The sequence below is a fragment of the Euleptes europaea genome, chromosome 7 (assembly GCF_029931775.1).
Source record: "Euleptes europaea isolate rEulEur1 chromosome 7, rEulEur1.hap1, whole genome shotgun sequence".
Classification (NCBI taxonomy): Eukaryota; Metazoa; Chordata; class Lepidosauria; order Squamata; family Sphaerodactylidae; genus Euleptes; species Euleptes europaea.
Window position 1 is genome coordinate 74,970,290 of NC_079318.1, and position 21,888 is coordinate 74,992,177.

At 45.2% G+C, this 21,888-nt stretch overlaps 1 protein-coding gene across 4 annotated transcripts in view; it reads right to left on the minus strand.

Moving 5' to 3' along the window:
* NCOA1 (nuclear receptor coactivator 1) overlaps window positions 1-21,888 on the minus strand; it is a 225,708-nt gene that overhangs the window by 11,906 nt on the left and 191,914 nt on the right. For all 4 annotated transcript variants that reach the window (XM_056853623.1, XM_056853622.1, XM_056853624.1 and 1 more), the window contains exons 12-16: window positions 16,418-16,603; window positions 10,763-10,889; window positions 5,000-5,168; window positions 2,766-3,086; window positions 1,633-1,734 (exon numbers count right to left, since the gene is read on the minus strand). In XM_056853623.1, coding sequence (XP_056709601.1) covers window positions 1,633-1,734; window positions 2,766-3,086; window positions 5,000-5,168; window positions 10,763-10,889; window positions 16,418-16,603 — 905 coding nt within the window. The remainder of the gene's footprint in view (window positions 1-1,632; window positions 1,735-2,765; window positions 3,087-4,999; window positions 5,169-10,762; window positions 10,890-16,417; window positions 16,604-21,888) is intronic.

Here is a 21,888-nt window from a genome sequence, read left to right on the forward strand (position 1 = left end):
TACCAACAAACATTCCACCTTCCTGGCTTGAGTACAGCTGTTAACTGATAAAAAAACGTGTGGAGAAACGCCAGCTGCCTCCCCGCCTCCCCCAGCTCTTGTGCCGAAGAACAGCTGCTGTTGGACTACAGCACTATGAACACTCATTCCTTTATGCTCCGGTCCCTCATGCCCACAAACGTGTCCCTCCCCAAAACAACCTGTTTGGAAACTCTCCCAAAATCCGTTCCTTCTCCCTCTCGTCCAGCTTACAGGTTTCGTTAAACTTTGTGAACGTAAACATGTCACGCTTTGTCAGGCTGATGGCCCATCAAGTTCAAGCAATCTGCCATCCAGAAAGAGCCCGACAGATGCTTCAGTGACGTTTGAGCAACATGTAATGGTGGCATGCAACCATTAGTGTTAATCTTCACCATCTTGGTTGCCAGATGTACATTCTCACTGAATGTGGACGCTGTCCTGCTGGCTATCACATCCACATTTACCAACAGCCGCCACATCTTCATTTAAAACTTTTTTTAAAAAGCCATCGATGACATAGTTATCACCATCGCCGGTGTCATTTTTACATTCTGAAAGAGTCATTTTTCCTTCACTCTTCTCCTCCGCACTATTCACAAACCTCAGCCTTGTCCCTCTGTTGTCGTTTTGCTAAGCTATAGCACTGCAACTTTTGGAGGTAAGGCTGTCTTGTTTTGTGATCCCTTGCCTAGTAATGGATTTGCCTTTTCATTACTACTGCTACACTGTGTCGATACATTCAGTTGATCACGCTGAGCAGACTGGTAATCAAGGTGTTCCCTTGAGAAATGAAGGGAAGGCAGATCTCACGGAGCACGGGTCCCCAAACCTTTAAGCCTGTCAACCCTGGAATAACTTGTTCTCCAGGTCCCAATTCAGTCTTACAACAGGAAAAAATAACATACCACAGCATCTGTAGGCTTGGGGGCACCCTGAACGTGTGGCATGTTCACTTCAGCAGGCTGCTGAGCAAAGCATTTGCCTGACTGCTTCTCTGCATGGCAAGATTGATCTGAAAAGCACTCCCCACCAGCTTCATCTTCCTGTGCACTGGAAATCAATCCAACCCCTGAAGGCAGAGCATCCCAAGGACAGGTTTACATTCCCAGGCCCACTGCATTGAGTAGCACTACGTTCCTCAAGCATCCAGGATCAGTCCTGGGTTGGTGTGAATCAGCATTCAGTTTCCCCTTTCAGCCTGAGGTGTAACCTCCCCATCTCTCTTATCAAGCACCCCCCTTCCCCAATGTGTTGCAGCAGAGGGGAGACATCCTGACAAACAGCATCAATCCCAGGAATCATATAGTTTATGAACCGACCCCCTTTAGTCGCTTCGATCCCTTCTTCAGTCAAGCTCAAGCAAACAGCACTCACTGTTCTGTAAAAAGTAGCAAAACTGCAAAGGGGTTCACCATTCATAAAAGCCGTACCAGAAAAGCAAACCAAAGCACCAACTGGCTGCACAAAGAATGAGGTAGGCACCAAGGGTGAGAGAGGCCCAACCACATGAATAAAGCATTACAGACCAGAAGCGTTGGCTCTACTGACCGGGCATCCATTTCCCCTATAATGAGAAACTCAGGGACTCAAGGGTTTTTCTTTAACATTTACCTGCGGTGTGATCTGCTGCTGCATGCCTGCCCTCATGCCGACGGCACCTGGGGAATTTGCTGCAAACTGGTTCAGGATAGCCTGCCGATTCTGGTGTATCAACTAGAGAGGAGGCAATGAGGGAGACCTTACAGTTCGGAAGGTTGTATCATTCTGCGGCAGTTGCACATGGAAACCCTTTCCCACCATCTAACAGGGAGGGCTGGTTGTTTACATAAGTGCATAAAAGAGGGCCGCGCCAATAACCAGAACAAGAAAGAGCAAAAGAGCAGTTGGTGCAGTGGGAAAAATATTCAATTTGACAATCCCTGCATGTTTCACCTGTGCTTCGTCAGGGGGATCTAGTGTTGCCAGGAAGTTCACACTACAGTTGGGCTGGTTGTTTACAGAGCCCTAAAGAACATCTAGAGCAGGAGTTCCCAACCTGGGGGGTGCAGAGATATTGCAGGGGCTCCACGAATCCATATGTGCACTGACATTTTGATCTTTTTGTCATTACATATTTTTAAAATTAATGAATACTAATAGTACAACTACTATCATATGATGGGCGTGCAAATTTTTTGATGTTTTTAAACAATTATTTACATTATTTATAGTCCTCATACTTGAAAAATATGATATTGCAAGGGGTCCTCACACTTGAAAAGGTTGGGAAACTCTGATCTAGAGGATGGAGAGAAGGCAAGACTGGGGGAGAGAAGGACCGCCATCCTTTCCCCCATTCTTGGAACAGCAAAACAAATAAAAAGACAACCCCCAGCTCTTTTCCTTCATCTCCACGGCTCTGATATCAGAAGATACCTGGAACAGGAACAAGCATCAGTTCCACGTAGGAGAACATCTGGTAACAAAAGCAGGTTTGCATCTTACCTTACACACCTAATTCAAGGAGTGGGGGGGGGGGCTGGTGTGCACAGACTACACCTTATGGAGTTTGTCATCATCCAGGCAGAGCAGTTAAAATGGCCTTGGGAGCATTTTCTCCGGTGGCCCCCAGTTAATTAAAATGGGGGGGGGGCTGTCTTTCAACATACGAAAGTGAAATTGGAAGGCTGCCAGCACAGAAAGGGCAATGTGGCCCTAGAAGCAAAGCCTGGGCTATGGACCAGCCAACCAGTATATACGCTCACCTGCTGCTGTCCCTGGAGCCGCTGCTGCAGCTGCAACCGCAGGTTGGGTGCTGTTGGAGGTCTGTTGAGAGCTTGTCGGGGCTGCATCCCCATGTTGGTGGGGAAGGCCCCACGGGGTGGTGGGACCTGGACCGGCATGGGGCCGAAAGGCTGCTTCTGCCTGACCATACCCGGGAAAGGGCCAGGGAGGTTGGTGGTGGGAGAGGCCGAGGCATACGGTTGCGAATACATGCCAGGTTTCTGATCCATCAAGAGAGCTGATGGCGGTGGTGTTGCTTGCTGCGGCTGGAATCTCTCACTTAGTGTTTCCAGACCACCTCCCTGTTCAAAAAGGGAAAGAAGTGTGAGGTCCCCCGAGATTCACCACAGTAACTTTAATGAACCCAAAACCACGCACAATCACATTTTGGGCACTGCACTTGAAGGCTCCCAAACACAGCTGCAAATCTTCAGGATATATTTTTCAGGGCGTTTCACTGTTGATTAATGACAAAATCACGCATAGTACAATGTGGGCGCTGGAGAGAAAACCACAGCCAACCTTGGCTCCATGATGAATGCACCAGAAATGCATGTAACAATGTATTTTTCACATTCACACATTCATTTTAGATGTACGTCTCAGACATCTGCAATGAAGAGCCTGAGATTCTATGCTCTGCTAAGTTTAAATTTACTTTTGGGAAAATTAAAAATAAGAGATGCCGTGTATCCCTCTTGAAGTCTACTTTGAGCTGGAATATTTCAGCTGCCTTCAGTTCAAATCTTGCCTTGGCCATGGATTCACTAGGTGGCCTTAACCAACCCACTATTTCTTCTCAGCTCCTTCCCCCTTCAAACAATATGGGGGAGTAATAGTGTCCGCCCACCTTTACCATGCTGCTGTAGGAGATATTGACCTACGTAGAATGCTTCCAACCCTTAAATGTGCTATCTAACTGCAAAACATTATTACCATGAAAGCCCCTAAGAAAACGAGGATGAAAGATATCAATAAGTATCCACAGGCGTAATTTTTAACAAGCTTTTAAAGGTGAAGGCAGCAAGCACAAGCCAGCTGTTCAAGTACCACTGAAATTAGCAATTTTGCGTTAGCTCTTAAGTGCTCCGCTGAATGTGCTGGGAGGTGAACTGAAGCATCTTTCTCTGCATTGTGCCCTGTGTCTATAGAAACCTCTCAAACTGGGGTGGGGGTGGGGTCTGCTTCACCCCCTATTCCTTGGCATCCATTGAACCACTCCACACACCCTCCCCCCTTTGATCACTCAGTTGTCTATTAAGGTTAGAGTTGTTAACCCTAACCCTTTCCATTTGATGTAATGTTCAATATGTAATGAATCAATCCAAAGCTGATGTAGTAAATTAATTAATTAAAGAATATCTGCAGACTATCAGCTTTTTGGACTGCTGAAATTTCATTTTTTATTCGGCATAAATTGAAGAGTACAAGCTACAAGGAAGAGGGAACGAGAAACTGGAAGTGTAAACACTTAAGATATTTATGCATGGCTGTTTCCTTGTGGTCACCCTGCCAACTACTTTGGAGCTTTGTTTTGATTATGCATGCATTTTCTGACTGTCAGAGGTCACCTTGCTCTCCCTGTGTGCTTTCACTCATTTCCACTGCATTTTCTGGATGCTGGCTAAACACAAATCCAGAAAACAAGGTCAAAACGTGCAGAAACACGGGGGGTGGGGGGGAGAGAAAGAGGCGACCTCTGATGGTCGGAAAATGCAAGCATAACCAAAGCAAAGCTCTGAAGTAGTCGGTGGGGAGAACGCAAGGAAACACCCATGCATAAATGGCTTTACAGAAACTAATGGGTTCAATTCCAAGCACTGTGAGTGCAGCAGCACTTGAAGAGTGGGAATTTCCTCCCATGGAAGCTTATTGTGCTGCCCCAAATGCAGACCCCAAGGACTGAAGGATCCTGGGGACCGCACAGGATGCTGCACGGGAGGGGAAAATTCCCTAGCAAAAATGCTCCCTCCGTGAACAGAAGAGGAATTAGGATCCAGCCGAACGTTTCCAGGAGAAAAGTGTAGTCGTGTCCAGAGATCTTTCTCTCCAAGTTTCTGGGAGGACGTGACTCAAGGTCGCTGCTGTGTTTTGGGAAGTTTCCAGTGTGCTTTTAGTCCTCCTCACATTTGGCCAAGTCTTGTAGATACTGAAAAATGGTTCCCAAAGACCATCACCAGCAGGTCTCAGTGACATAGATGAGTCAGCTCCCTACCTGGACCAGTTTGTCAATGCCAAGAGCTCTGTCCAGTTCTGCCAGCTCATTTTCATCTTTGCCACTCAGGAAGGACACGAGCTGCTCGAGAAGGGCTTTCTCATCATTTCGTCCCTCTGGCGTGGTGGGCGGGCACAAGAGCTCATCCAGCTGAGAAGTAATACACTGGCTGTAGGGACAATAATGCACACAGGAAAGGCGACTCATTGGAATGCCTGTTTTCTGCCTTGAAATCATTGTGATACACAGTGCCTCTCTCTGAAGGAAAAGCCATCAGTGTTCTTGTATACAAATTGAGAGCAGGATTTCCCAAAGTGCAGGGCCAATGTTTGTTTCAGAGTGACCAAGGAGAATTATCAACTAACATCTGCACTACATACCATAAACAAACAACAAACGGATGTAGGTAGGGCTAGTGGATAACAGCGATGGGCCAGGGATATGGTTGGCAGGAATCACTGGCTCTCTCCAGCATCTGGTACCCGGAGGTAAACTGCCTCTGAACATGGAGGCTTTATGGCTAATAGTCATGAACATGTCCATTCTTTTTCAAAAGCCACCTAAGCTACTTACCACATCTTATGGTGGTGAATAAAATTAATGGTATAGTTTGTAAGGTAGTAATTCCTTTCGTCACTCCTAAATCTACCACCAATCTGATGTACTGGATCATCCTTTTTAGCGTTAATATGCGAGAGGGAGAAAACTTAAGTTTATAAAACTCTGTCTCCCTCCCCGCCCCCACTCCCAACCATTCCTTTTCTAAAATAAAAAGCCTCAAAAAAATGTAACGTCTTCTCAGAGAAGGTGCTTTCCAATCCTTTAAACATTTGGTGATGCCCTTTTTTTTGCATCTTTTCCAGCTCTTCAATATCCCTTTTTTACATTAGAGATTGTAATATTCACTCGGCAAAATGTTATATCGAATGTACAAAAATCCAAATTGAACACACACACACTCACACCATCTTTGATCACTTCTGGAGTGCAGGAAACACTCACCAGGGACGACATCAGTCCCAAGTTAAGTGTCTGCATGGTTTTTACAGCCATGTTAGATGACTCGTCGGCACAAATCCCAAATCTTTACTGCTGCTACTGCTGCTTGTTCTGCACTGATGGGTGTGCTAGATCCTGTGTGGAACACTCCATACCCAGAGAGTTTATATAAATTGAGAAAGTGGAAGAATTCAAGGTGAGACAACACTTCTTGACTAGAGGGCTATATAGGAAGAGAGCAGGGTGACCACTGCACAAGGTGTAGAACAGGTGAGGCTCAGGTGGTCGAGGGGAGGTCTTGTGGAAGGGCAGATTTGGTTTTAAGGAAGATCTCAAAGGAGGAACGAGAAGCGGTTTGCTGGAGAGGAAGAGAAAGACAGCCATCAAGCACAGGGAAGGCAAGATAGAAGCAGGATCAGGAGAAGGGAACAAAGAAAGCTAGTGGTGAAATGGTGAAATATGAAGGAAGGACACAAGAGAGATGGTGTGTATGTCTGCAGGGAAACTGGTCTCTTCCACTGTACTTTTCCTGGCTGATCACTAGGCAATAGCCCTGTGATATGAACACATTGTGCTTGCAGGATGTCCTAAATTCAGTTCCTGGCATCTCCAGTTAAAAATGGTCTCTGGAAATAGGACTAGGAAAGAAACCTCTCTTGGCCTGAGACCCTGGAGAATCATGGCCAGTCCACTGCAAACAATAGTGTGGCTCTGTACAAAGCATTTTCACATGTTCATATTACTCTTTCTCATCTCAAGATCCACTCAGCCAGCCCTAGAGGTTAACATGGCCAGGCAGTTCCTAGAGCCCGCTGAACGTGAGCCAGTGCCACCATTCTGCTGTGGATGATTTGTTTAGGCTCCATGCCAAGAGATGGCACACCCCTCATGTCCTCTGGCATGATGCTGTGAAGTCCTCAGCATTCTCTCAGTTGCAGCACCCTGTTCTCATCTTTCCTGCACTAGCCAAACATTGGCTGGTCCCTACCCTTCAAATTAAGGGGGCGTGGCCTCTCTTGCTTCTTTTATCTTTTGTAGTGGTATAGAGATTAAGAGTGGTGGACTCAAATCTGGAAAACTGGGTTCAAGTCCCCACTCCTCCACATGAAGCCTGCTGGGTGACCTTCGGCCAGTCACAGTTCCCTCAGGACTCACTCAGGCAATGGCAAATCACCTCTGAATTTCTCTTGCCTTGAAAACAATACAGGGTTGCCATAAGTTAGCTGTGACTTGACGGCGCACATATACTCACGTATACACACATAGCTTGTTACTGGGCATTATTATTATTGTTGTTGTTACTTGGATCAGTAGTTAGATTTTATACAATATGAAATCCCTGGAAGCTGAAACTGTAACTGGCTTGGGAAAAGTAAGAACAGCAGGCAGAAAACAAGAAAACTCCTGTCGTCCGCCTTCCCCTCCTTTCCTCTCTCCAATCTGAATAGCTGTTTCCAATCTCCTTTGCTTGAACGTGTAATGAGACACATCCTGATGACAAGTCTAATATAAGTCAATGGGATTTTGGGATCTGGCACTGCCATGGGCGGGCGCATCACACTCACTGGGAAGCACGAAGGAGCCAGAGGAGAGGGGCTCTCCAGCGCCAAAAATTCCCGAGGAGTCAGCAAGTCTACTCACTCGGTTCCAGATGAGCACCATATGTAAGTAACTGGAACTGATCTAGCTGTGCACAGTCTTGCCAGCGCACATGTCTTAATGGGGGTGGGGAGACAAGGTTCTCAAGGAGGCTGAAGAAGGGTGAACGAGAACGCAAGGAGGACTTAAAACTAGTCCCTAACGAGGCACAGCTTCCCAACAAACACACTGTTTGTGAGGCACAGCTAAGTCACAGGACAAGTTTTGTTGGCTTCTGCTCAAACTAACGGGTAGAAAAGACAAAAGCGTGCAGTAGTACAGCAGTCTCAAGTACAGATTCAGTAACTGCAAAATGGAAGGCACGCACACAGGAAGGAACCTGGTGGCCTCTTAAGGACTAATAGATCTATGGTTACACTGGAAGGAACAAAGCTCCCTCTGAGATTCAAGGGCTTTTCATGCATTACAACGCACCTGGGTTTGTCACTGAACATACACTCTGGCAGGAGCTGCAGCCAATTGTGGCTTCTTTCATGTTGGATACATGCATTTTCTTTCATTCAGATACATGCTTTTTTTCCACATTCACACACTACAGTTTCAGGTTTGCACTTAAAAAAAGTTAGGTGTAAAAAAAAAAAGTATTGTGTAAAGATGCCAAAAAAAGGGAACAAAGGCCGGGATTCTCTGTATCTTCACTGTCTCCAATATGTGCAAGTCAGGTTCTTTTTCATATGACCACAGGTTGGTGCAAGTTTTCCTATTTAAAACGATGGAGCCAGACGCTCCAGAGGGACTCCTGTCTAGCTACACAAGGAAATCTGTCACCACTCATACTCCTGAGACCCCAGTGCAGCTAGGCTATTCAAATCCACTGTTCACTGACATCGAGCCCCACTCCATCCCTGTGGGTTCAAACCCGAACACAGTGATTTTTAACCTCCCTCCCCTCCCTCCCAAAATATATTTTCCCACACATGCTCACAATCTAAATAATGAATGGAAAGAATTAAAAGATTTAATTAAAGGAAGCAGAAGAGGCTGAACAAAAGAGTAAGGAATTTTTTTTTTAAATGAACATTTTATAGAGAAAGGGAAATTAAATATGACCAAGAAGTTTCATTTTTCCTCACCTACTCCTGTTTCTTTCTCTGAGTTATATTATCCCGCCCTGCCCCTTCATGCAGAACAATCAGCTCCCCTTCCCCTCAAAAGCACACACACACACACACACACACAGAGACAAGCAGAGTGGAAAGAGAAATAAAAATGCCCCCTCCTGACTTCCAGAGGACGGTCATAAGAGCTGCAGCAGCTGGTCCCTGCAGTGGGCCCTCCTTGCATGAATTCTTCACAGAAGGAATGGAGCGGCTCCCTGCAACCCTGTTCAGCATAGATCCTGCACCAAAAAGCAGTCACAGTTCTCTCTAGGGAAAGCTCATGTAGTAACCAATGGAACCATAAGAAGCTTTACATATCGCTCTCCATTTTAGCGTTAAGGTGGCTGGCCAAATGGAAAATTGGGGCACGAGGCCAAGAACCTGTAACTGGATCCTCTCCCACTCAAAAGCTCACTAACTGGGGCTCCTTCTGCCTGTCCTGAGTTCCTCAACCATTCCAAAATAGCTGACATGGCTAGTATCTGGGTGAGCAGGAGGGGATGGGCGAGGGAGATTTCAGGCCATTAAGTCCTGCTAACTCAAGACGCTGCGCGTCCCTCCCTATGCCAGTGCCCTTAATTTCCCACTACAGTCACAAAAAGGGCTGGACGCTCGGGATTGTTTTTGCAGAATTTATATGAGGGAAGTAGCGAAAGTAACTGTGTAAAGAGAATCAGTGAAAAAGAGGCAGGGTGGATGGGAGAGCACAGGGAAGAACTGGGAGCTGAGGAGGTAACATTCTGTGCAGGGTCTAGTTTAATACAACAGTTCAGGGCAAAGTCAAATATCTACAACAAATTTTTTTGGTAACATCTTAGACCCTAGATGGCAGTACAGGTACACCTCGTTTTATTGCACTTCGCAGATATTGCATTTTTGAGCAATATTTTCAGCGCCATTTTCCCAACAGCATGTGCTCACTTCATGTCTCTGTGTCACATTTTGGTAATTCTTGCAATATTTCAAACTTTCCCGTTATTATTACAGTACATTTTTAGACATAATGCTATTGCAGTGTAATAGACTATAGCATAGCATAAGCATAACTTTTATATGCCCTGGGAAACACAAAAAAAGGTCACATGACTCGCTTTATTGCGGTGGCCTGGAACCGAACCCGCAATATCTCAGAGGTATGCTTGTATTCCAAATGGATAGCTATGTAGGCAAGGGTTCTTAGTGGCCCCCATTAAGTTCTATGGGGCAAAACGAACAGGCTTGCAATCTGGATCACAGCTGAGAGGGACAAAATCGGTCCACATCCTTGGCAACATCAGGTGGCCTGGTTTCTATTAACTGGGACCTCACAAGGAGGGAGGAAGGAGAGTTGCTCCATAACCCGCCTCCCTCAGGTACTTCCTCCAGAGATACCACCTACAATAATGGTTGACATTTCTCTCTATAAAGCCCCAAAGCGATATCCAGAATTTCTCATATCTTTTGAAAAACAATGATATTTTCCTTATAAATAAACATTGGATCATGTGTGGGAACCCTTCTACGATTCCCACCTATTACAAAACACATTTAAGTCAGACTGTTATGTTTTTGTTGCTGCTCCTTTCTTCTCTTAAAGATGGCTGCGCAAACCTGGCAGCTGCACACAGTGTACTTAAATGAGCACTACTTCCCCAAAGCTGCTCCCCCTTCAAGCTGCATATCACATTTGGTAAGTAGGTAAGAGTCACGCCACCCTGGCCCGGACACACCATGTGAGACAGATCTTGGAAGCCTAGCGGGGTCAGCTCCGATTCATACTTGGATGGGAGACCACCAAGGAAGTCCAGGGTTGCTATGCAGAGGCAGGCAATGGCAAACCACCTCTTAACGTCTCTTGCCTTGAAAGCTCAATGGGGTCGCCACAAGTCAGCTGCGACTTGATGACACTTTCCACCACTAAGAGTCACACCTTGCTCCCTTCCAGTGCTACTCTGTGCCCACAATCCTGCCCAGGAGCACTCACCAATGACAACAAAAACAACCCCACCCACAGCTCTGTACTTACTCATCTGGTTTGCTCATAGGTCCTCGGTTGATGGAGGTCATGGAGTTGTCTGGCCATGGGATCTGCTCCCCCATTTCTGGTGGCCGAAACTGGTGCCCTGTGACTCCCAGTTCCAGTTCAGATAATCCTGGTGAAAAGGGGGGGAATAATGTAACATGTCAAGTCTGTGAGCAAGCAGATCCAAGGAAGAGAAGCCTAGTCTGTCTTGGGGCAAAGTGGGAGAATACAAAAACACTAAAGGATGGCCGAGTCTGACTAGCAAAGCTGGCTCAAACATCAGGATAGCCTGCTAGTGAGAACCAGTTCCAAAGCCAAGCGGTCACCAGGCCATTAACCACCCTGGGCAACTTGCAGACGCATAAAAATAGCAGCACTTTGCTGAAAGTTCCTTTTAAACAAAGAAATAATTCATGGGAGGAGGTGGAACATTATCAACTGGCATGAGCAACCATCAAGGCCCCCCCTTACATCGGTGGATGTATTTCTGCTCCAAGAAATGTGCTCTGGGTGGGATTCTTTCCTTACAATGCTGCAGGTGGTACAACTCTCAGATCATGACAGGAAGAAAAAAGAGTGTGCCTGCTGCTCCACTAAAGATATTGGCCACCCCCTCCTGTGATGGCTTTTATTGTTTTACGGTTCAGGCTGATCTCGAGCTCCTGTCACCTCCAGGTAACCCTCAAAGCACAGCGTAATCATGCCCTCAAGGGCCTCCCCTGCAGCGCCACATTCACTCAGTTTGCTGAAGTGGAGCAGGAAAGGCAAATTAAGCTGGGAGCCTGAAGGCTTCTCTCTATATATTTCCAGCGATGGGTGGATCTGGGTCACAGGTCCAGCTTGTTGTTTTCACAAAGGAGTATTCTGACTAATGATATGCCTGCGTAGAGGATGCTGTGGGTCAGAGGCATGCTGCACTCATTTGTCGCACTGGATCCATGAAAGCCTCCCCCCATCGGAATGGCGAGGAGCACTCTCCTCTCACAAAATTGTAAGAGATCTATTCATAGACCCCCCCATCATCATACATTCAGTTTGGCTTTTTGATACCCATGAGGACTGGGTTACATAAGGAGTATTGGACAACAGTTACTTGTGAAGAACCCAAAAACTGTGCCCCACCCCGTGTGCCCCTTAGTAAGCAATTTTAAATTTACATGTCTAAAGGATGCATGGAGGGAAGGCAGTCTGGTATAGCCGATCTTGTCAGATCTCAGAAGCTAAGCAGGATCAGCCCTGGTTAGTATTTGAATGGGAGACCACCAAGGAATACCAGGGTTGCTATGCAGAGGAAGGCACTGGCAAACCACCTCTGTTAGTCTCTTGCCTTGAAAATCCCCTTATGGGATTTTCAAGGCAAGAGACTAACAGAGGTGGTTAAGCTGCCTGCGACTTGACGGCACTTTGCATACACACACACACACACACACACACACACACACACACACACACACAAAGGACTCATATTTCCAAGTTTATATAGGGTTAAACAAGGCAATTAACAAAGAAGTCTGATTCTTCTTGATGTTTTTCCTGGCATGTCCATCATAACCAGTTGAAAAGGCACAAGTAGAATCTATGGGATTCAAAAAGCTAATTTCCCTTCTCCCTGTTCTTAATCAATCAACATTCTGGGCTCCTGAAGCTTATTTAGTCCTGATCAGGCTGGGGGGAGGGAGCTCTCTTTCTTTTGCTTCATTTGAAAAGTCATTTTTTCCCAGTACAGCTAAAATCCCTGAGTAAGCAGAGACCCTAATCTTGGTTTATAGGTGGCCTGATTTCTCAGCTTCTGTGCATGGGACAGGGTGCACCCACTTCACTCTCAGATATAGTTAACAGTCCACTGGGAGGTTTTCCTGCTCAAGCCTGGCTGAAATGAAGAGGAGCTACGCAGGGCACTGTCTTTTTTTTTTTTTTGTGGCTCCTGCCATTCATTTTGATGGGGCTCGGCTCACAAGGGATGATTTCCTGGTGGGTTGTGCCCATAGTTGAGGCCTGTCCATCCCCGTCAATGGTATCTAACATGCACCGCCGCTGTTTGCTTCGGGGTTGGGCCACTGCTGGGTTTGGAAGTGGTACCAGAAGCCCTTTCTCGTCATTTTCGATGTGTGAGGAGTGGCAGTGGTTTCTTAGTGGTAAGGGAGTCTCAAAAAATTAACTGCCTGACAGGTTTGAGATCCACAGCCTAGCTTTGAGAATACTGGCCCTGAGGTGGGTCCTGGCCACAGACCATCTCCCCGTTGCCCCGTTTGCTAGATTTTAAAAAGCCTAAACGCAGATATAGACTGGAGGGCAAAGTCAACCGGCGACTCCTCGTTTTCTTCTTGGACTGTGCAACAGCAATGAAGTGTTCTTAAGGTTGCCTGGCAACAGGAAAATAAAGGAAGAGCAAGCAGCCACACTGTCGATTCCAGCTGAGCAAGGGAATGTGCCACATGGAAAAGACGAAATCACATCCCTCAGTGTCTGCTGAAGGTGGTTGTTCTTCCATGCTCCTGCTGACTTATGTGAAGTGGAACTGGTAACCACAACCACCCCAGATGCTGCGATCGCAGCTGTACATCCTGATATTTTTTCTATTTTAATGCGTGCTCCAAGATCTTCATTCTATCAAGCATCATCAAACAGTGCCCCCCTTGTGTTCCAAGGACAGTCCAATAATGAGACCATACCTATTTGTGGCAACAAGGCACACACCCGTGTGAACAAAGCCCCTACAAAGCAGGGCAGCTCGTTTCCTCACCGCAAGAGGCCAAAAACTGCTCGGGAGCATCCCTAGGGCATGTGGCTGACCACAGCCCGAGACAGAGGGCTGTGCTAGGGGGCCCTTTCATCCCAGTCTGCATAGATAGCGCTTGTGTCTTATGCTCTCTCTCCCAAGGAAAAGTGGAACTATAAAGCTTACAGGTTGCAAAAGTCGAGCAAAATCCTCAGAGAGGGAAATTAGCTTATTTCCACAAGCAATCATCTTGCGAGCTGCTAAGGACCTTATTAGGTCTAGCGGGAAAAGATTTTGCAGGCCAAAGCTCATTGGCTAATTTGGCCAACCAGCTCCCTAACGGCTGGCTCTATGTCCCAGAATACTTTCCTTCAAGGCCAGTTGCCAACCAGAGGTGAGAACAAGTCTCAATTTCTGTCAGCCTTCTGCAGACAATTCCATCTATCATTATGGACACGAGGTTTTGGCCCAGCATTGTGTGGCAGGGGGTGGGTGGGGGGAAGGGAGAGAAGAAGACTGATTCTTAAAACCCAATTCCTAATTCTCCACACCCAGATATAGATGTCCTGTGGAATTTATCAGAAGCGGAGTATATTGCTCACTATTATATAACACTTGCCCGTAGACCCAAGTGGTGATTAAAAAATGTGGCAAAACTGAATTGCGACTTGACATATGGTTCTGTTGCTTGTGCTACCACAGCATGGGATTTGTAGGGTTTCAATTGGTCAAACTGTGTGTTCAGACTGCACGCTGATATTTATGGATTTCAGTAGTGGTGCCGGAAGGGTGCAAAAGGGTCCTTCTGCTATATAATCTGAAAAACAGGAAGGTCGCTGTCTCAGACCTGGTGTCATTGGCAAAACCAGGGGTTTTAAAGGACTGCAGTTCCCCATGTGAGCCCAAGAGGAGCTTACATCTTCCCATCTGGGTCCACTTTCTGTTCTCTCTTTAAGAGAGGTTAGCCCAGCCTCAGCCAGGAAAGAAAGTTTCCTGCGGCAGCTCCATTCCGATGGACAAGGCTGACAAGTGAAGTGAGGGCTTTATCATCTCTTCTGCAATTCAGAAAGAAATGCAAGGCACAGAATTTTAGAAGGGCCTTTGGCTGAATGTGGGTTTTACATTGGCTCTTTTAATGGTGGTTAGAATGCTCGTTCTAATTATTTATTTACAGTACTTTTTATGTCTGCCCTGACCTATGTAGCCCAGGCTAGCCCGATCTCATTAGATCTCAGAAGCTAAACAGGGCTGGCCCTGGTCAGTACTTAAATAGGAGGCCACCAAGGAAGTCCAGGGTCACTACGCAGAGGCAGGCAATGAATAGCAAACCTTTGAACATCTCTTGCCTTGAAAACCCTACAGGGGCTGCCATACGTCAGCTGTGACTTGATGGCCAAAAAACCCCAAAAAACATCTTTAATATCTGGAAACTGCTATGAGCATACATTAGGAAAAGCAGTCTATAGGTATATTAAAATAAGCAAATAAACAAATATTCATTGATTTAATACACATATAAATTGTCAGCACTGAGATAAAGCTTCTAACTTTTAGCATATTCATGTGCAACACTGAAGAGAAAATCTCTTACTGTGCCACTGGAAAGTTAATAATGTTTTTAGTTTCTACACTGAAGATGCTTTCCTCGCTGCCTCTCAACACAGCTATCGTCTTCTCTCGTGTCTCTCATTAGGGTTAAAGGTTGAGCTGGCAGGCTTGGCTTGCATTTGCTTATATCCGGATTACTACTCCGGACTTTATGAATACTTTCTGACTATGAGATATTGTTAATTGTATTTATGGCTGCAATATTACATCCCCCTCATTTAAGAGGGATATATATACAAGAATTAGTTTTCCTTGGGATTGAAGTCAAACACAGAGGAAGAAGGATTGCAGTTTTATATTTTAAATGTTACTTTACAATAACAATGCACATGTAGTCATAATGATTTTTTAATATATTTTTAAATATCTTTGAGTCTGGAACGTTGATTGCTTAGACCACTGAAGAAGGCTGTATGGCCGAAATGCGTATGGTCAGAGTATAATTGTGTTATTTTATGTCTTGCTGTGTTATATGAGTATGTCAATTTGGTAGGTTATTGCAATGCCCTGTATGTGTTATATGTGGTATTAGGTTTTATCCTGAAATAAATGCATACATATTTGGTACTTACATAATTTTTGGAGTGTATAACCTTGGGCCTTGGATTTTTACTTTTATTTATATTTTCTTAAAATGCTTGCTCAGCCATGAAGCCTAAGTTACTTTCTCAGGCCAGCCTACCTCAATGGACTGATGAGTGAATAATAAATAATTTTGTATATTGACAGTGGGTAGCCGTGTTAGTCTGTCTGCAGTAGTAGAAAAGGGCAAGAGTCCAGTAGCACCTTAAAGACTAACAAAAGACTCACGAAAGCTCATACCGTACCAGAAAATATTTTTGTTAGTCTTTAAGGTGCTACTGGACTCATGCCCTTTTCTACTTTTGTATATTGAGATTACTATGGAAATTTTTTGGTATACTCTCACCATGCCAGTTACATTCCTCAGTCAGCTGTCTCCTTGTGGGGCCCGCTCTTAGGACTGACTGTACGGCAACAACTGGGTCACAGGTTTTCCTCCTGGTAGGTCCAGTCCTCTGGAATTGCCTACCACAGTGGATGCATAGGGCGCCTTCACTGGCTGCATTTTGGGAGGCGTGCAAGAGGGTTCTACTTCAGAGGGCATATTTGGTGGTGGGTAAACTGCTCTGGCAGATTTGGTTGTGTTTTTAATCTGTAAGATGTTCTTTGTTAATGGACTTTTATGTTTTCGTGTCCTTGCAGCTTGTCTTGCATTGTTAGTTCCAGAGTCTAAAGAAATAAGCGAGTTATATAAATATTTTAAATAAATAAGCATGCACCAGGAAGAGGTGTCTGTTGGCCCTACGTACCTGTCTCAGGCTGGAAAGGGTTTGGTCCAGGTACTGCCCCCCTGGTCTGTTCGGATGGTAACCCGGGATGGGGACTGCTGCCATTTGTTGCAGGGAAAGGCGCTGTCCTGAGCGGAACTGGCTCCATGGAGTCACAGAAGTCAAATGAGGACCGGACTGCTTGCATTCCCTGCCCACCGTTAACAGCTAGAAATATGGCGAATATAACAGAGGAGCACAGTTCAGAGATCAGCAAAAGGATCATAGTAACTTCCTTGACATTTGGCATGGCATTTAGCAATGATGTTGAGGAGGGTCAAAGAAGGATTTGGCTAAAATGCACAAGTTTACCATTAAAGTGTAAAACGTCCATGCAAGACAGCACAGTTTTTCTCCTGGTCCCCAGCCACCCCCCCAAACTTTCCTTCAAGAAAGGAGGGGAAAGGCAGGAACTGAATAGCCACAAATTGCCTCAAATTAACAATTGCACAATTTCAATGGGTCTAATCAAAATTTCAGGTTGTTTAGTAGATTCCTCCATGGCCTGAACTTCCCACAGAATCCACCAGAGGATGCTCCTCTCCAAAATCTGTCAGCAAAAATTAAATCAATGAAGCTTTCTTAACACAATGAAAGGCCTCTTGATCCACTGCCACTTTTGGTTACAGGAGAGATTGAGAGCCCAAAATACAGAAACTGATTTTACAGTGCAATCCGAAATCAATTTGAGATAGAAATGTTAACTCAATTTAACTTAATTTTGTGTATATTGCCGCTGATGGATGCTCTTTGTTTAAGGGTTTCAAGAAAAACTAGTACAGGCTGAGTATCCCTTATCCAGACATCCGATATCCGGACTGATCCAAAAACTGGACATTTTGAGATGGCATGCAGAGATTAATTACAGGTGATCAGCAGCGCCACTGCTGGTTCAATGTACACAAAATTATTAAAAATATTGTTTAAAATTACATTCAGGCTATGTGTATAAAGTATATACAGAACATATATGAAACATAAATGCATTTCTTGTTTAGACTTGGATCCCATCTCCAAGATTTCTCATTGGGCATATGTAAAAGTTCTAAAATATTCCAAAATACGGACAGATCCAAAATACGAATCACTTCAGGTCCCAAGCAGACCGGATAAGGGATAGTCAACCTGTATATAATATGCCTGTGGAACACAGGCAGGATGGTGCTGCTGCAGTTGTCTTGTTTATGGGCTTCCTAGAGGCACCTGGTTGGCCACTGTGTGAACAGACTGCTGGACTTGATGGGCCTTGGTCTGATCCGGCAGGGCCTTTCTTATGTTCTTTCTTATGTTCTTACCTAACCAAGCATGTTGCCCTGACCTGAATGGCCCAGGCAACTCCGACCTCAGAAGCTAAGCAGGGTTGGCCCTGGTTAGAACTTGGATGGGAGACCACCAGATAAGCCCAGGGTTGCTACACAGAGGCACGCAACGGAACCTCTGAATAGGGTCATGGTAAGTTGGCTGCGACTAGACAGCTCTTTCCATCAACAGCAACCGGTAACGTTAATGCTTGCCATTATTGCTTTAAAACTTATTATGACCCAAGATTTAGATTTTTTAAAAATTAACATCTCATAATTGAGAAACAATCTTGAAAAATGTCAGAAACTGGAATTTCAGATTTTCACCATGTTTGCGGGTGTAATAGCCTTAAGGTCTAGTGCTGTGTGAATTTAACTAACCATGCTGAGCTCCGACAAGAGTTCAGTTGTAGTCCAATGTGGTTAAGCGCCTATCTTTTTAATTAGACTATGTCTAAGGCAGGGGTCGCCAACCTTTTCTTTAATGAGAGCTACTTCTGAGTAATGAAGACATGCAGTTGCCCTTGGTCCACCAAGGTCAGTATTGTCTACACAGACTGGCAGCTGCTCTCCTGGTCTCAGGCTTTCATTTCACCTGCTGCCTGATCCTTTTTTCACTGGAGATGCCAGGGACTGAACCTGGGACCTCCTTCTGCATCGAAAACAGGTGTTCTCCTACTGAGCCACAACCCCTCATCCAAAAATATCCTGAGATACTACCCCACCGCATGTTACCAAGTTTTGTTCTGTCCTAGAAAAAGAACATGGACTAGGAAGACCACGAAAAATGAAGCTATCAGCTAAGCAGCACAGAAAAAATTCCTATGAAGCAAAAGCTTTTTAAAAAAATAAAAAGCCCAGAGCAAAAAAAGAAAAGAAAAAAAGAAGGCAATCTTTTCCTGAGTCTTTTAAGGAATGTATGAGCTACTCTGCAGTAGTCGGCAACCTGCTGACAGCTCACGAACTACTCAGTGAAGACCTCTGGTCTAAGGCATGTGTAAGCTTTTGTGTTCCACAGGGCGCTTTGCCAGGCAGAACATTTTCATGTTATTTAGCCTTATTAAATAGGAGACACTCCAATTGGAGGAAGGGGGAGAAAGTGATCACCTTACCCATCTTGTAATTCTTGTTTTCTGCAATCAATACAGCACTGACTGTCCATTGTTAGCAACTTTCTGTATTGTTATTAATGCACCCTTGTCTCCCCCAAGGCAATTAAGTCCTGTCATAACATGTCACTGACTCCTGAATGGCCTTAATGCCAGGTTCCCTGAAGGCAAGGGGATTTCTGACTTAGGAATAAAAGTCTTCACAACGCAAATAATAGGCTTGAGTGAAAAGCAGCTGTCTCATGTTTTCTCAGGGGAGTCGGTAGAGAGGTGATGGGACAAGTGGTCAATCGGTCCAATTAGGGATTTGACAGCTCCCTTTTCACACCATCTGATGGCTCCCGCTACTGTCAGAAGGCAGTCTGCCTCTTTAATGCTTCTCGTGTCTGTATAGCTGTCATTCACAAACCTCAACTGGGATTCAGAAATCTCCTCTCCTGACTTAAGGTCTGCTTTTCCTTTCCCGGATACCAGCGTGGATGTAAAAAAGCTCTCGATCTTCTGTCTTAGGTGCTTTCTAACAATTACAGAATCCAGCAAATACTTCCTCCCTGTTACTGAGTTCTTTTATTGGTCTACAGCTGCGGGGGGGGGGGGAGTCAAAAATAAGTTGATGGGAGAATGGGGGGAATAACTCTATACCAAACCCAATCCAAATAAAAAAACCCGTACTATGAACAAATCATACAAAGCCCATGCTTGGAAAGAGTCACTTGCCAGTCATCTATGGTAAGCAAGGATTGACTCCAGGTAACTAGGTAAGGAAATTGTGCAAAACATGGGTCTTCTTTCTTTTTCAAAGGCCACAATTAACTAACCCAGGGGTGGGGAACCTTTTTTCTGCTAAGGGTCATTTGGCTCTTTATACCATCATTCGCGGGCCATACAAAATTATCAACTTAAAAATTAGCCTGCTATATTTGGTCAAACATTTAGCCAAGAGGCATGACCAGAGACAGCTCTGAATGTCTGCCACGTAGTTTTTCCACGGCCCAGGTGGGAAAGGGTTAACACAGTTTCTTGGGAGGTCCTAGCAGCTCCACAGATAATGACTTTTCTGCAAGGGGGGGAAAAGGTCCCTTTTCTCGGCAAAACAAACTCACATCTACCTTGAATAGACGCTATTCCTGTCCGCAGGAGGGGGCGGATCGCCAGTCTTAGATCCTTCTGAGCTAGAGATCTGCCAGGACCCTCAAAGGGCCAGACCAAATGATTTCGCAGGCCTTATACGGCCCCTTGGCCTGACGTTCCCCACCCCTGAACTAACCGGACTAATAACTTCCTTGGACTTATTTACAGGGCTGATTTAATTTACTCAGTTTATACTTGGAATATGTCCCCGCCAAGTCCAGTGGTGCTTAGGCTTGTGGCCAGCCTGGAGCAGTGAGCAAGTGGGCTCAACATCTGGAGAAATGTTCACATAGCTGCTTCGCCATAAATCCAGCTTGTAGATCAGCTCCCAATTTCCTTGCCACACTTTAAGTCTTCAGGGGGAGTGTCTGTCTCTGGCAAACAAATAATAGGCTTGAGAGATTACAGGCTGGGAATTCAGCAGAGAGTCAAAGGGACATTGATCACGCAACTGCAAAAGTGTCCAGAAATGGGTCACACTGCAGAATATGCAACATGGGGGGCAGGGCACAAATCAGCTGCGCAGCAAAGGAATCTTTTAACTGCTTGTTGACATGCCAGACTCAGCCCAAATCCAACTGAGTAGGACAAACCACCATCCAAATTTGGTTGTTTGAACTGGCACTTGTCTGGAACACAAGACCTTCAGAGAAGTTTGCTTTTATGTCCTAAAGACAGCAGGGGGCAAGGAATTGGGGGCGGAAAGGGAGGTTGTCCCTTCCATCTCAGCGGTGCCCATAACAGAGCTGAAGGAGAAGAAAATGTGAACCTGCTTCTTTTTTTGCTGGGGGGGGGCCCTCCCACAAACCCCGTACATAAAATCCCCCACTCTAATCAAACTGCCCATTTCATGCATTTGATGAAGCAGGCAACCTCGTACCTCCTGCAGCAGTAAACTAGTTAACTTTTAAGATGCCATTATACTTTTTCAAAGTAAAAGTGGTGAGAATCAGACCCAGGACTCCAGACAAAACCTAAAATCTGCCACACAAACTGTGATCTGAATAATAAAAACCTTAATCTAGGAGGGCAGGGTATAAATCAAATCAAATCAAATTTTTAAAAAAATGTTGAGAAGGGGAGTGGGTGCCTTCACAAAATTGAGGGGCTAATCCTAACTCCCCCCCAATCAATGTTTGAAAACAATTTGGTTAAATGAAATGATGCGGGGGGGGGGGGGGTTCAGATTGCGTAAGGGCCCAAGAAAATGTTCAGATAATAGTTCGTACCTTGTGTTCTTATAATGTAGAAAGGTGGCTAATAAATATATAAAAACAGTGTAATTTCCCAAGCCTACTATTTTTCTAATTGAAATAACTTGAGCTGGATGGACTTAGGTACCACCTGGGGGACTTGTTAGAAGAATCCAGTTGAAGCCAATAATGGGGAGTCTCCAGGTGCAATTAATTTTACTTGGTGTGTGTGTGCGTGCACATGTAATGCATGCGGGTACTAAGGACCTGCATGCGGGTACTAAGGACATGGCAGATACTAGGAGAGTGGCCTAGGTTTTCTGGTTGAGGTTGGGGAAGCACAAATGCTCTTCTTCCTATTTCTCTTCTAACTTTTCTTGTACTGACTTTCACTTCTCATATTGCAGGGCCCTGGTGCCAGAACTGTCATTGGGGTAAAGTCCTATCAAGGCAAACACCTGCCTGTAAGGAAGACAAATGGGAGCCAAGCTGCAAGCTCAGGCACTTGTAAATCTTGAAGCTGTAGCTGGTGTCTGGACTTTGTGGAAAATGGCTGTAGATTGGTTCTCTTCCTCTCACCCCCACTAATACCCCTGTGACACTCCTTCTTGCCCTTAGACACGCAGTCCCATAGGGTTAATCAAAACAAGAAATTAACTTTTATTTATGGTATTGACATAACACTGAGGAAAGTAAGGTAGAAGTTACAACATTTCAAA